The sequence below is a fragment of the Tachyglossus aculeatus genome, chromosome Y4 (assembly GCF_015852505.1).
Source record: "Tachyglossus aculeatus isolate mTacAcu1 chromosome Y4, mTacAcu1.pri, whole genome shotgun sequence".
In the NCBI taxonomy this organism is placed as follows: domain Eukaryota; kingdom Metazoa; phylum Chordata; class Mammalia; order Monotremata; family Tachyglossidae; genus Tachyglossus; species Tachyglossus aculeatus.
In genome coordinates this window covers 1479792-1491531 of record NC_052096.1, presented here as the reverse complement: position 1 = coordinate 1491531, position 11740 = coordinate 1479792, and the positions used below count along the sequence as shown (strand labels likewise).

General features: G+C 50.6%; 1 protein-coding gene across 1 annotated transcript; it reads right to left on the bottom strand.

Moving 5' to 3' along the window:
• Nucleotides 1-2857: 2857 nt before the first annotated feature.
• On the bottom strand, nucleotides 2858-10024 carry LST1 (leukocyte specific transcript 1). The gene is made up of 5 exons (XM_038768975.1): nucleotides 9937-10024; nucleotides 8603-8644; nucleotides 5120-5236; nucleotides 4300-4322; nucleotides 2858-3312 (listed from the first exon to the last, which is right to left on the bottom strand). Exons 2-5 carry the CDS (start codon nucleotides 8625-8627, stop codon nucleotides 3127-3129), a joined length of 351 nt encoding a protein of 116 aa, XP_038624903.1. The 5' UTR covers nucleotides 8628-8644; nucleotides 9937-10024; the 3' UTR covers nucleotides 2858-3126.
• Between the last annotated feature and the right edge of the window lie 1716 nt (nucleotides 10025-11740).

Below are 11740 nucleotides of genomic sequence, written 5' to 3'. Positions count from 1 at the left end.
GAAGAACCAGGACCTAAAGAACTTCTCCTACGATCCCCTCCCACAAGATTTCCTCCCTTTATTCATCCCCCTACCAGCCCTGCAGCACTTATGTCCATGTGTGTCATCTATTTATTTCTGTTAACTTCCGTCTCTCCCTTTAGACTGTAAGCTCACTGTGGGCAGGGAATGAGTCTGTTATATTGTTACATTGTCCTCTCCCAAGCTCCTACTACAGTGCTGTACACACAGTAAGCACTCAGTAAATATCATTGACTGACTGATCATTATGGTAATCAAACTGATTAAATTGTCTCTACCCCAGCTCTTGATACCTAGTAAGAAGAAAAGCAGTGTGGCCTAGTGGGGAGAGCCTGGACCCGGGTTCTCATCCTGGCTCTGTGAATTGCCTGCTGTGAGACCTTGAGCAAGCCATTTCACTTCTCTGGGCCACAGCAGCAATCCTTGTTCTCTTTCCTTTTGACCCTATCAGATTTTCTCCTCTCATCATGCCCCATTTAGCCGCCATACCCAAACTACATTCCCTTGATGACCAAACTGAAGCTCTCAACACCACCCTCTCTACTAAATTCAACTCACTCCCTTATCCCTTCTTCGATCTCGTACCACTAACCCACAGCCCAGGGTCACCTCCACAGTCCGACTCCTTCACTCTTGTGCAAAGCTGCAGAGCGCTGCTGGCAGAAATCCAGATATCAGGCCATCATTGACTAAGTTCTCCTTTCCTCTTTTCCCACTCCCTTTTGTGTTGCCCTGACTTGCTCCCTTTATTCGTTCCCCCTCCCAGCCCCACAGCATTTATGTATATCTGTAAATTATTTATTTACATTAATGCTTCACACACAGTAAGCACTCAATCTCCTTGCATGCTTTAACTCTTCCCTCTCCTCTGTTCGGCAAAATTGTTTCCCCAACCTTGTTGAAACCCATGCCCATCACCCTTGCCAGTTATTCCAGACGTTTAGCTCCCTCCTCAAACCCACTGTCCTACCGCCTCGCCCATCCCTTGCCCCTGGTTACCTGCTTTATTGAGAAAATTGACACCGTCAAGTGTGATCTCCCTAAAATCTCCCCTGCCCTTCCCCAGTCCCTCCCCCTGTCCCTTCTTCAACTCTCCCATCTTTCCCAGCAATATCTCTAAAGGAGATCTCCTGTCTTCTCTCAAAATCCACCCCCTCCACCTGCACATCCAATCCCATTTCTTTGCTCCTTATCAAAATACTGTTTCTTCCCTTTTTCCCTCCCTTACTGCCATCTTCAACTGTTTGCTCTCCGATGACTTCTTCCGCGCTGCTCTCAAACATGCTGATATCCATCTATCCTAAAAAAGCCCTCCTTTGACCCCAAGGCTCTCCGCAGTTATCACCCCATCTCCCTCTTACCATTCCTCTCCAAACTCCTTGAGTAAGTTATCTACACCCACTGTCTCAAGTTCCTCTCCTCCAATTCTCTCCTTGACCCCCTCCAGTCTGGCTTCTGTCCCCTTCATTCCACAGAAACTGGTCTCTCAAAGAACACCACTGACCTCCTTCTTGCCAAATTCAACGGCCTCTACTCCACCCTAATCCTCCTCGACCTCTCAGCTGCCTTCGACACTGTGGACCACCCCTTCTCCTGGAAACTTTATCCAACCTTGGCTTCCCTGACTCTGCCTTCTCCTGGTTCTCTTCCTATCGCTCTAGCTGCTCATTCTCAGTCTCTTTCGTGGGCTTGTCCTCTGCCTCCTTGGAACTGTGGGGGTCCCTCAAGATTCAGTTTGGGGTCCCTTTATTTATTCTCCACCTACATCCACGCCTCTGGAGAATTCATTCGTTCCCATGCTTCAACTACCACCTCTATGTGGATGATACCCAAATCTCCATCTCCAGCCCTAATCTCTCTCCCTCTCTCCAGTCTCGCATCTCCTCCTGCCTTCAAGACATCTCTACTTAGATGCCCTCCCGTCACCTCAAACTTAACATGTTCAAAACTTCAAGACTGTGGGCTCGTTGAGGGCAGGAAATGGGTCTGTTTATTGCTATATTGTACTCTCCCAAGCTCTGCACACAGTAAGCGCTCAATAAATACAATTGAATGAATGAATCCTACTGAGTCTGCGAGCCTCATGTGGGTCCTGATGATCTTGGATCTACCCCAGTGTTTAGTACAGTGCTTGACACACAGAAGGCACTTAACAAATATAATTAATTGACACATAGTAAGTGCTTAACAATATAATCATATTTATTAAACACTTAATACGTGCCAAGTACTGTACTGAGCTCTGGAGTTGATACAGCCAGGGTGGATACAGTCCCTGTCCCACATGGAGCTCCCTGTCTAAGTAGAAGGGAGAGCAGGGATTGAATCCCCGTTTTACTCATGAGGAAACTGAGACCCTGAGAGTAAAGTGACTTGATCAAGGTCACACAGCTGACAAGTGGTAGAGCTGGGATGAGAACCCAGGTCCTCTGACCCCCAGGCGTGGACTCTTTCCATTAGGCTACGCTGCTTCTCCGGACTTCTCCACTCTGCTTCCCCTCTAGACTGTAAACTCCTTGTGGGCAGGGAACATGCCTACCCACCCCACTTTACTGTAGAGAAGCAGCAAGACCTAGTGGATAGAGCCCAGACTCAGGAGTCAGAAGGACTTGGGTTCTAATCCCAGAGCTCTGCCACTTATCTGCTGTGTGACCTTGAGTAAGTCACTTCACTTCTCTGTGCCAGAGTTCCCTCATCTTTAAAATGGGGATTAAGACCGTGTGCCCAACCTGATTTGCTTGTATCCCCCCAGCGCTTAGTACAATGCCTGGCGCATAGTAAGCACTTAACAAATACCACAGTTATTATTGTTATCATCATTATTATTACTCTCCCAATGGCCTTTCCAAAGTGAGCCGAGCCTCAGGCCCCAGCTCTCTCCCAGCCCAGCTCCAGTAGCCATTTTTCCCCACAGCCTCTAAAGACAGACAGGCCTCAGACACAGTTGAGGATGAAGTACTCTTGTTGGGAAGCATTGTGGGGGTGGGACAGAGAGAAATGGGAGAGCTTCTTAGCCGGAGAAGGGACAAGGGGATCTTTAGAGATTCCCCTCAGGTCCTGGCGGGGATTGAGGGTGGAGGGAGGGACTGGAGGGAGGGCAGATGGTTAGGACGGGTCTGGCCGCTTGACCACGGAGGCGTAGTCGGAGGACACGTCCTCAGTGGGGTTCTTGGCCTCCTCTTTAGGCCCCTCTTCCCTGGCCCCCTCCCCGGTATCCCCGATGGGGAGCCTGCGGAGAGAGGCATAGTGCAGTTCTTGTTCCTCCCTCAGCTCCAACGAGTTGTCCTGGGCCTGTGAGGGGAAGAGGGGGAGAGTCAGACACAAAGCGGCCCACCATCCCCACCCCACCACCCCCACTTCACACTCAGCCTTTCTCTCTCCACTCTCCTTCCGTCTCTCTTATCAGTCTCTCGATTTCTCTGGGGGGACACATCTCCCCGACACGGCCCAAGCGGGGCGACCTCCGGGAAGGCCGCCTTCCCTCCCGTCCCTGTTCCCAGCTTACTCTGCACCTGCCAGGTCGGGGGTCAAGGCCGCTCTCGCCGTGTCCCCACCGTGCAGAAACTGGTATGGGTTCTCCACAGTGCCATCATTCAATCATATTTATTAAGCACTTACTGTGTGCAGAGCACCGTACTAAGCGCTTAACTCTCCATCCCATCCTGTCTCCCACCACCGCCCCGGAGGGAAAGAGCAAAGCAGCCGCTGCACGAGGCCTCCCCAAAACCCTGAGAAGACTGGGGGCTGCTGTAGTGGTCACTGTGGCTACTGGTTGCCTTGGACTCTACGTCTCAAGGAGCCTGAAGTTCTGCTCCTCTAGCCACAGCACCCTAAGGGTTTGGGTCTGGGTTTGGGTTTCTGTTTTCACTCTCCTTGCCCTTTAGACGGTTTCAGCGTTTTACGGTTTCATCTCTCCTGATGTCTGAATTTAGACAGGTACCGTGTCTAAATTTTCACCCGTGGATTCTTTCCCAGTGCTTAGTACAGTGCTCCGCACACAGTAAGTGCTCTTTCCCAGTGCTTAGTGGAGAGCACTCTTTCTCAGTGCTTCATGCAGTGCTCTGCACACAGTAAGCACTTAGTAAATACGATTACATTACTACTACTACAACGTTACGATGTGCACTCTGCCTCTTCTTCGTCTTTGTCTCTCGGTCTCTCTGTGTCACTGTCTCTGATCTTTCTCTCTGCCTTGCTGACTCTGTCTCTCCCCCCTCCCCCGAAACCCCCCAACCCCCTTTTCCTCCCCACCCCTTCCAGCCCAGCCTTCACAGGTACCTTGCTCCTCTGCAGTCTTTGCACTGTAAGAGATGAAACACAGTTCATTAACTCTTATAATCTTCAAGCCGCCTCAAGCCGCCTCTCCCTGCTCCCCTCCAGACTTCTGAGGGTTGGGAGAGGAGGGATTTAATGTTTTTTATTTTTTTTATGGTATTTGTCAAGTGCTCCCAAGCACTTAGTTCAGTGCTCTGGGCACGGTAAGCGCTTAATAAATACGATTGAATTGAGTGAATGAATGACCTGTATTAAGCTCTGGGCTAGACACAAGCAAATCGAGTTGGACACAGTCCCTGTCCCACAAAGGGCTCACCAGGTTAATCCCCATTTTGCAGATGAGGGAATCGAGGCTCAGAGAAGTGAATCAATCAATCGTATTTATGGAGCGCTTACAATGTGCAGAGCACTGTACTAAGCGCTTGGGAAGTACAAGTTGGCAGCATATAGAGACAGTCCCTACCCAACAGTGGGCTCACAGTCTAGAAGGGGGAGACAGAGAACAAAACCAAACATATTAACAAAATAAAATAAATGGAATAGATATGTACAAGTAAAATAAATAAATAAAATAAAGTGAAGTAACTTGTCCGAGGTCACAAAGCAGACAAGTGGCGGAGCGGGGATTAGAACCCATATCCTTCTGACTCCCAATTCTAGCTCTTTCCACCAGACCACACTGCTGCCCGTAGCCCAGGGCCCCGAGGTTCTCCGAGGAGGAAGGGTCTGGGCTGGAGATGGGGAAGTGGCAGGGGGTTTGGGGAGGGCTCAGGTTGCGTGAGGGAGGGCGGAGAGTTTGGGGGAGAGGAAGGGGGTGTCTCACCTTGCTTCTGGAGCCGGCAGAGACAGATGGCCAAAATGATCACAGCCACCACCAGGCCAATGGTCACTCCAGCCAATCCGATTAAGAAACAGCAGACCGCTTCACAGTGTATAGTCTCTGTTGTGGGTGGGAAGCAGAAGAATGGAGAGCGTTAGAGACCCCAATACTGAACCCACTCCCTCCCCCCATCAGACCAGAGATCTATGTCCCCCTAAACTAATGATAATAATAATAATGGTATTTGTTAAGTGCTTACTATGTGTCAACCGTTTGTTAGCACTGGGGTAGATACAAGATCACCAGGTCAGACACAGTCCCGGTCCCACATGGGGCTCACAGTCTAACAGGGAGGGAGAACAGGGATTGAATCCCCATTGTACAGATGAGGAAACTGAGGCACTTCTCAGTCCTCTAAACAGTACTTCTTAGTACACTACACTGTAAACGCGTTGTAGGCAAGGAATGGGTCTGTTTATTGTTATATTGTACTCTCCCAAGTGCTTAGTACAGTGCTTTGCACACAGTAAGCGCTCAATAAATGCAGTTAATTAAATGAATGAATGAACAGTGGGCTCATCATGGGCAGGGAATGTGTCTGCCAATTCTGTTGTACTCTCTCAAGCCCTTAGTACAGTGCTCTGCCCAAACTCCTCACTATTAGCTACAAAGCTCTCCATCACCTTACCCCCTTCTACCTCACCTCCCTTCTCTCCTTCTCCAGCCCAGCCCGCACCCTCCGCTCCTCCGCCGCTAATCTCCTCACTGGGCCTCATTCTCGCCTGTCCCGCCGTCGACCCCTGGCCCAAGTCCTACCTCTGGCCTGGAATGCCCTCCCTCCTCCCATCCGCCAAACCAGCACACTTCCCCCTTCAAAGCCCTACTGAAAGCTCACCTCCTCCAGAAGGCCTTCCCAGACTGAGCCCTCCTTTTCCGCTGCTCCTCCTCCCCTCCCTATTCCCCCGAGTCCCTCCCTCTGCTCTACCCCCTCCCCATATTTATTATTCTATTTATTGTATTAATGATGTGAATGTATCTATAATTCTGTTTATATTGATGCTATTGATGCCTGTCTACTTGTTTTGTCTGGTTGTCTGTCTCCCCGCTTCTAGACTGTGAGCCCATTTTTGGGTAGGGATTGTCTCTATTTGTTGCCGAATTGTACTTTCCAGGCGCTTAGTACAGTGCTCTGCACATAGTAAGCGCTCAGTAAATACAATTGAATGAAATACCATGGATTGATTGACCAAAAAGTGAAGTGACTTGCCAGAGGTCACACAGCAGACTAGTGGCAGCGCCAGAATGAGAACCCAGGTCCTCCGACTCCCGGGCCTGGGCTCTTTCCACAAGGCCACACTTGATTATATCCGTCAAGCAATCAATCAATCAATTGATGGTATATATTGAGCGCTGACTGGGTGCAGAGCACTGTACTAAGCGCTTGGGAAAGTACAATGCAACTGAGTTGGTAGACCTTTTAGAGTGTAAGCTCCTTGTGGTCAGGGAACGTGTTTGCCAACTCTTTTGAATTGCACTCCCCCAAGCCCTTAAAAACAGAGAGCGCTCAATGGGACACATTCTGTGCCCACAAGGAGCTTACAGTCTAGACTAGCTGGGTACACAGCAAAGACACACCTTCCTAAGGTATGAAGGCTTTCAAAATTCTGGAAACCCTATCATGTATAATGTATCCCCTATCCTCAAAAAAACCCTCCTTTGACCCCCCGGCTCCCTCCAGTTATCTCCACGTCTCTCCATACCTCTCGAGTGCCTGCTGTCTCCACTTCCTCTCCTCCAATTCTGTCCTCATCCCCCTCCAGTCTGGCTTCCTTCCCCTTCACTCCACATACGCTGTCCTCTCCGAAGTCACCAGTGATCTCATCCTTGCCAAATCCGATGGCCTCTACTTCCTCCTAATCCTCTCAGCTGCCTTCCACACTAACAACCACTCCCTTCTGGAAATATTATCCATCCTGGGCATCACTGACACTATCTTCTCCTGGTTCTGCTGTCTCTCTGGCTGCTCCTTCTCAGCCTCTTTCACGGGCTCCTCTGCCTCCTACCTCTTAACTGTGGGGGTTCCTCAGGGCAAGAAGAAGGTCTGATTGTTGTATCAGCCTCCTTGCCCATCTCCCTACCTCCTGTCTCTCCCCATGCCAGTCCATACTTCACTTTGCTGTATGGATCGTTTTTCCACAAAACCATTCAATCCACATTTCCACACTCTTCAAGAACCTCCAGTGGTTGCCAATCCACCTCTGCATCAAACTGAAACTCCTCACCATCTGCTTTAAAGCCCTCAAGCAGCTCACCCCCTCCTATCTTACCTCCTTGATTTCCTCTACAAGTGCTTAGTACAGTGCTCTGCACACAGTAAGCGCTCAATAAATGCGATTGAATGAATGAATGAAACCTAATCCGCACGCTTTGCTCCTCTAATGCCACCCAACTCACTTTATCTCCATCTCATCTATCTCTCCGCCGGCTCCTCGCCCATGTCCTGCTTCTGGCTTGGGATACCCCCCTCTCCATATCTGATGGACGATCACTCTCTCCACTTCTAAGACTTCCCAAAAGCGCATCTTCTCCAGGAGACCTCCACCGACTAAGCTCTCATCTCCGCTTTTCCCACTCCCTTCTGGGTTGCCCTTGCACTTTTACAGGAGTGGTAACTGAGGCCTAGAGAAGTGAAGTGACTTGCCTGAGGTCACACAGCAGAGAAGTAGGGAGTCAGGGTTAGAACCGAGGCCCGGGTTCTTTCTGCTAGCTAACCCTCCCAGTCCCTCAGCCCTGTAATTCCCTCCCCAACCCCGGCAGATGAATGAGTTTATGGAAAGAGTCGTCTGTCCCAGGGACGGTGAGATGGTAATGGTGTCCTCAGGATGGGATGGTAAAGACATAGTAAAGCAGTCTCCCCCTGGAAGCAGTTCAGCCTACTGGAAAAAGCCCAAGTCTGGGAGTCAGAGGACCTGGGTTCTAATCCTGGCTCCGCCACCTCACTTCTGTATGTACTTGGGCAACTCACTTCACTTCTCTGGGCCTCAGTCATCTGTCAAATGAGGATTAAAATTGTGAGCCTTCCTTGGGACAGAGACTATGTCCAACGTGATTATCTTGTATCTACCCCAATGATTAGAACAGCGCTTGGCACGTAGTCAGTGCTTAACAAGTATCATGAATGCAAACAAAAAGGAATCTGCTCCCGTTTCTGTCTCCCCCTCTTGACTGTAAGCTCTTTGTGAGGAGGGAATGCTTCTTTTTATCGTTGAATTCTCCTAAGTGCTTAGTACAGCGCGCTGCGCAAAATAAGCACTCAATACATACAATTGATTGACTGACTGATTGACTGAAATAGTACGAAAACAAACAAAAAATAATCTGCTCCTGGTTCTGTTGAATCCCTGCCCATTCCCCCTCCCTCTTCTGCCCCTACTAACCTCTTTACTCCCTCCCCGAAAACCTTCCACGGCTCAGATGTGAACTTACTACAGTTGCAAACGCTACAGGACATGGTGGTGGGATCGGGGCCTGTAGAGAGAGCAGAGGGAGAGGGGTGAACGTGAGGTGGAGAAAGAGGGAAGGATTTGTGTGGGGTGGGAAATGCTGCCAGGAGCTGTACTCCCGGGTTCATTCATTCATTCATTCAGTCGTATTTATTGAGTGCTTACTGTGTGCAGAGCACTGTACTAAGCGCTTGGGACGTACAAGTCGGCAACATATAGAGAACTGTCCGTACCCTACAACGGGCTCACAGTCTAGAAGGGGGAGACAGACAACAAAACAAAACATGGAGACAGGTGTCAAAATCGTTAGAACAAATAGAATTAAAGCTGTATGCACATCATTAACAAAATAAATAGTAAATATGTACAAGTAAAATGAATAGAGTAATAAATCTGCACAAATATATATACAGGTGCTGTGGGAAGGGGAAGGAGGTAGGGTTGGGGGGATGAGGAGGAGGAGAGGAAAAAGGGGGCTCAGTCTGGGAAGGCCTCTGGAGGAGGTGAGCTCTCAGTAGGGCTTTAAAGGGAGGAAGAGAGCTAGCTTGGTGTGACTTTGGGCAAGTCACTTAACTTCCCTGTGCCTCAGTTACCTCATCTGCAAAATGGGGATGAAAATTGTGAGCCCCTTGTGGGACAACCTGACCACCTTGTCTACCCCCAGCGCTTAGAACAGTGCTTTGCACAGAGTAAACGCTTAACAAATACCATCATTATTGTTATTATTATGTGTGGGTTGTTACCCAGAGGGCACAGAAGCTGCTCCCCAATGTCAGATGCCTCTGAGGCCCCGGCGAGGACCTGCCGATTGCCTAAGAACTCTCAATTCCTCTTCCCTTCCCTCCCCTCCCCTGTGCTGAACTTCCTGCCCTCAAACGACCAACACCCTCAGCGTCCAGTGGAAGGAGTCCCCGGATTGTCCCCTCCGTGGGGAGATGGAGATAAGCTGGGGAGGTTCCAGTCTTCTTGACCTCCCCAGACCTCAGGTCTCCTCCCGTTACCCCTTCACCCAAGCCCCAGAGAGCTGGCCCCCGCGGTCTTGTCTCTTCCTCTCTCCCCACCTAGTTGACTCAAGTCACTCTGGTCTCAGATGTCCTTCTGGGGCCTCCTCTACCCAAACTCCTTTCTCCCGCTCTGGTCCTCAAATCCCAGTTGGACTTCTGGCCCCTCAGCCCTCCCTCTCCAAGCCAGGATTCCTTCATCCCCTGTCCCCCAGCCACTCGTTTCCCCATCTGGATCAGTTGCATCCCAAGGATTTCTAGGAGATGGCGGAAGCCAGGAGTGGAGGTGAGATGCGGGGGGCGGGGGGGGTCTTACCTCAAGAGGTCTGGACGGGTGGTCTGTTGTCTAGGTCAGGAAAGGGACACAGGTCAGCACTGACCGACCTACCCAGCCTAACCCTATTTGTGTTACCCGTTGGCCCCTCCCTGGAGCCTCTGGGGAGAGGAAGTTGGGCAGGGTTAGGGGCTGGGAGGGGGGAAGAGGAAGATGTCCATCCTGAGCCTCTTCCCCACTCTCCCCCGGGGTCCCCTTCTTTCCAGACCACACAGTTCAGAAGTCCTGTTGCCCCCGTATCCTAGAGAAGAGCCTGGTGATGGGGGGAGGTCTTCCCTCTCAGTCCTCCCCAGTGCCCCCAGAGTGAGCCCTGGGTTCCCATCTGGGGCTGCTGTCTGACCTTGGGCAGGGTTGCTTGTCTTCTCTGGGCTTCAGTTTCCTCATCTGGACAAATGGAGATTCAATTCCTGTTTCATCCATTAAATGGAGTTTTTTATGGGTATTCATTCAACGGTATTTCTTGAGCACTTACCATGCGCAGAGCACTGTACTAAGCACTTGGGAAAGTGCAGTGCAACTATAAACAGTGACATTACCTGCCCACAAAAAGCTTACAGCCTGGGGCGGGGAGACAGATCTCAAATAAAATTACAGATATGCACATAGAAGCTGTGGGGCCGGAAGGGGGTCAGAACAAAGGGACCAAGTCAGGGCGATGCAGAAGGGAGTGGGAGATGAGGAAAAGTGGGGCTTAGTCTGGCCTCTTGGAGGAGATGGGCCTTCAGTAAGGCTTTGAAGGGGGGAGAGTCATGGTCAGATTTACGGAGGGAAGGCATTCCAGGCCAGAGGCAGGATGTGGGCTAGGAGTCAGCGGCACGGCGAAGCAGATGAGACGGAGGCACAGTGAGAAGGTCAGCTCTAGAGGAGCGAAGTGTGCGGGCTGGGTTGTAGAAGAACAGCGAATTGAGGTAGGAAGAGGCAAGGTGATGGATTGCTGGAAAGCCAGTGGTGAGGAGTTGTTTGATACTGAGGTTGATAAGCAACCACTGGAGTTTTCCGAGGAGGGGCGTGACACGTCCTGAACGTTTTTGTAGAAAAATGAACCAGGCAGCAGAGTGAAGTATGGACTGGAATGGGGAGAGACAAGAGACAAGTCAGCAAGGAGGCTGATGCAGTAATCCAGGCGGGATGGGGTGAGTGATTGTATTAATGTGGTAGCAGTTTGGATGGAGAAAGAGCGGATTTTGGTGATGTGAAGCTGGGACCGACAGGATTTGGCGACGGATTGAATATGTGGGTTGAATGACAGAGAGGAGTCAAGGATACTGGAGACTCTGGGGAGAGGAAGTTGGGCAGGTTATGGGCTTGTGAGACAGGAAGGATGGTGGTGCCGTCTACAGTGATGGGAAAGTCAGGGAGAGGAAAGGGTTTGGGTGGAAAGATAAGGAACTCTCTTTTGGACATGTTAACTTTCAAGTGACGGGAGGACATCGAAGCAGAGATGTCTTTAAGGCAGGAGGAAATGCGAGACTCAAGAGAGGGAGAGAGATCAGGGCTGGAGATGTAGGCTGCATAGAGGTCGTAGTTGAAGCCAGGGAGCGACTGAGTTCTCCAAGGGAGTGGGTGTAGATGGAGAATTGAAGGGGATTCAGAACTGAACCTTGAGGGACCCCCACTGTTAGGGGGTGGGAGGCAGAGGAGGAGACCCCGAAGGAGGCTGAGAATGAACGGCCAGAGAGATAAAAGGAGAACCAGGAGAGGACAGACTGAGCCCCCTTTTTCCTCTCCTCCTCCCCATCCCCCCCACCCCACCTCCTTCCCCTCCCCACAGCACTTGTGTATATTT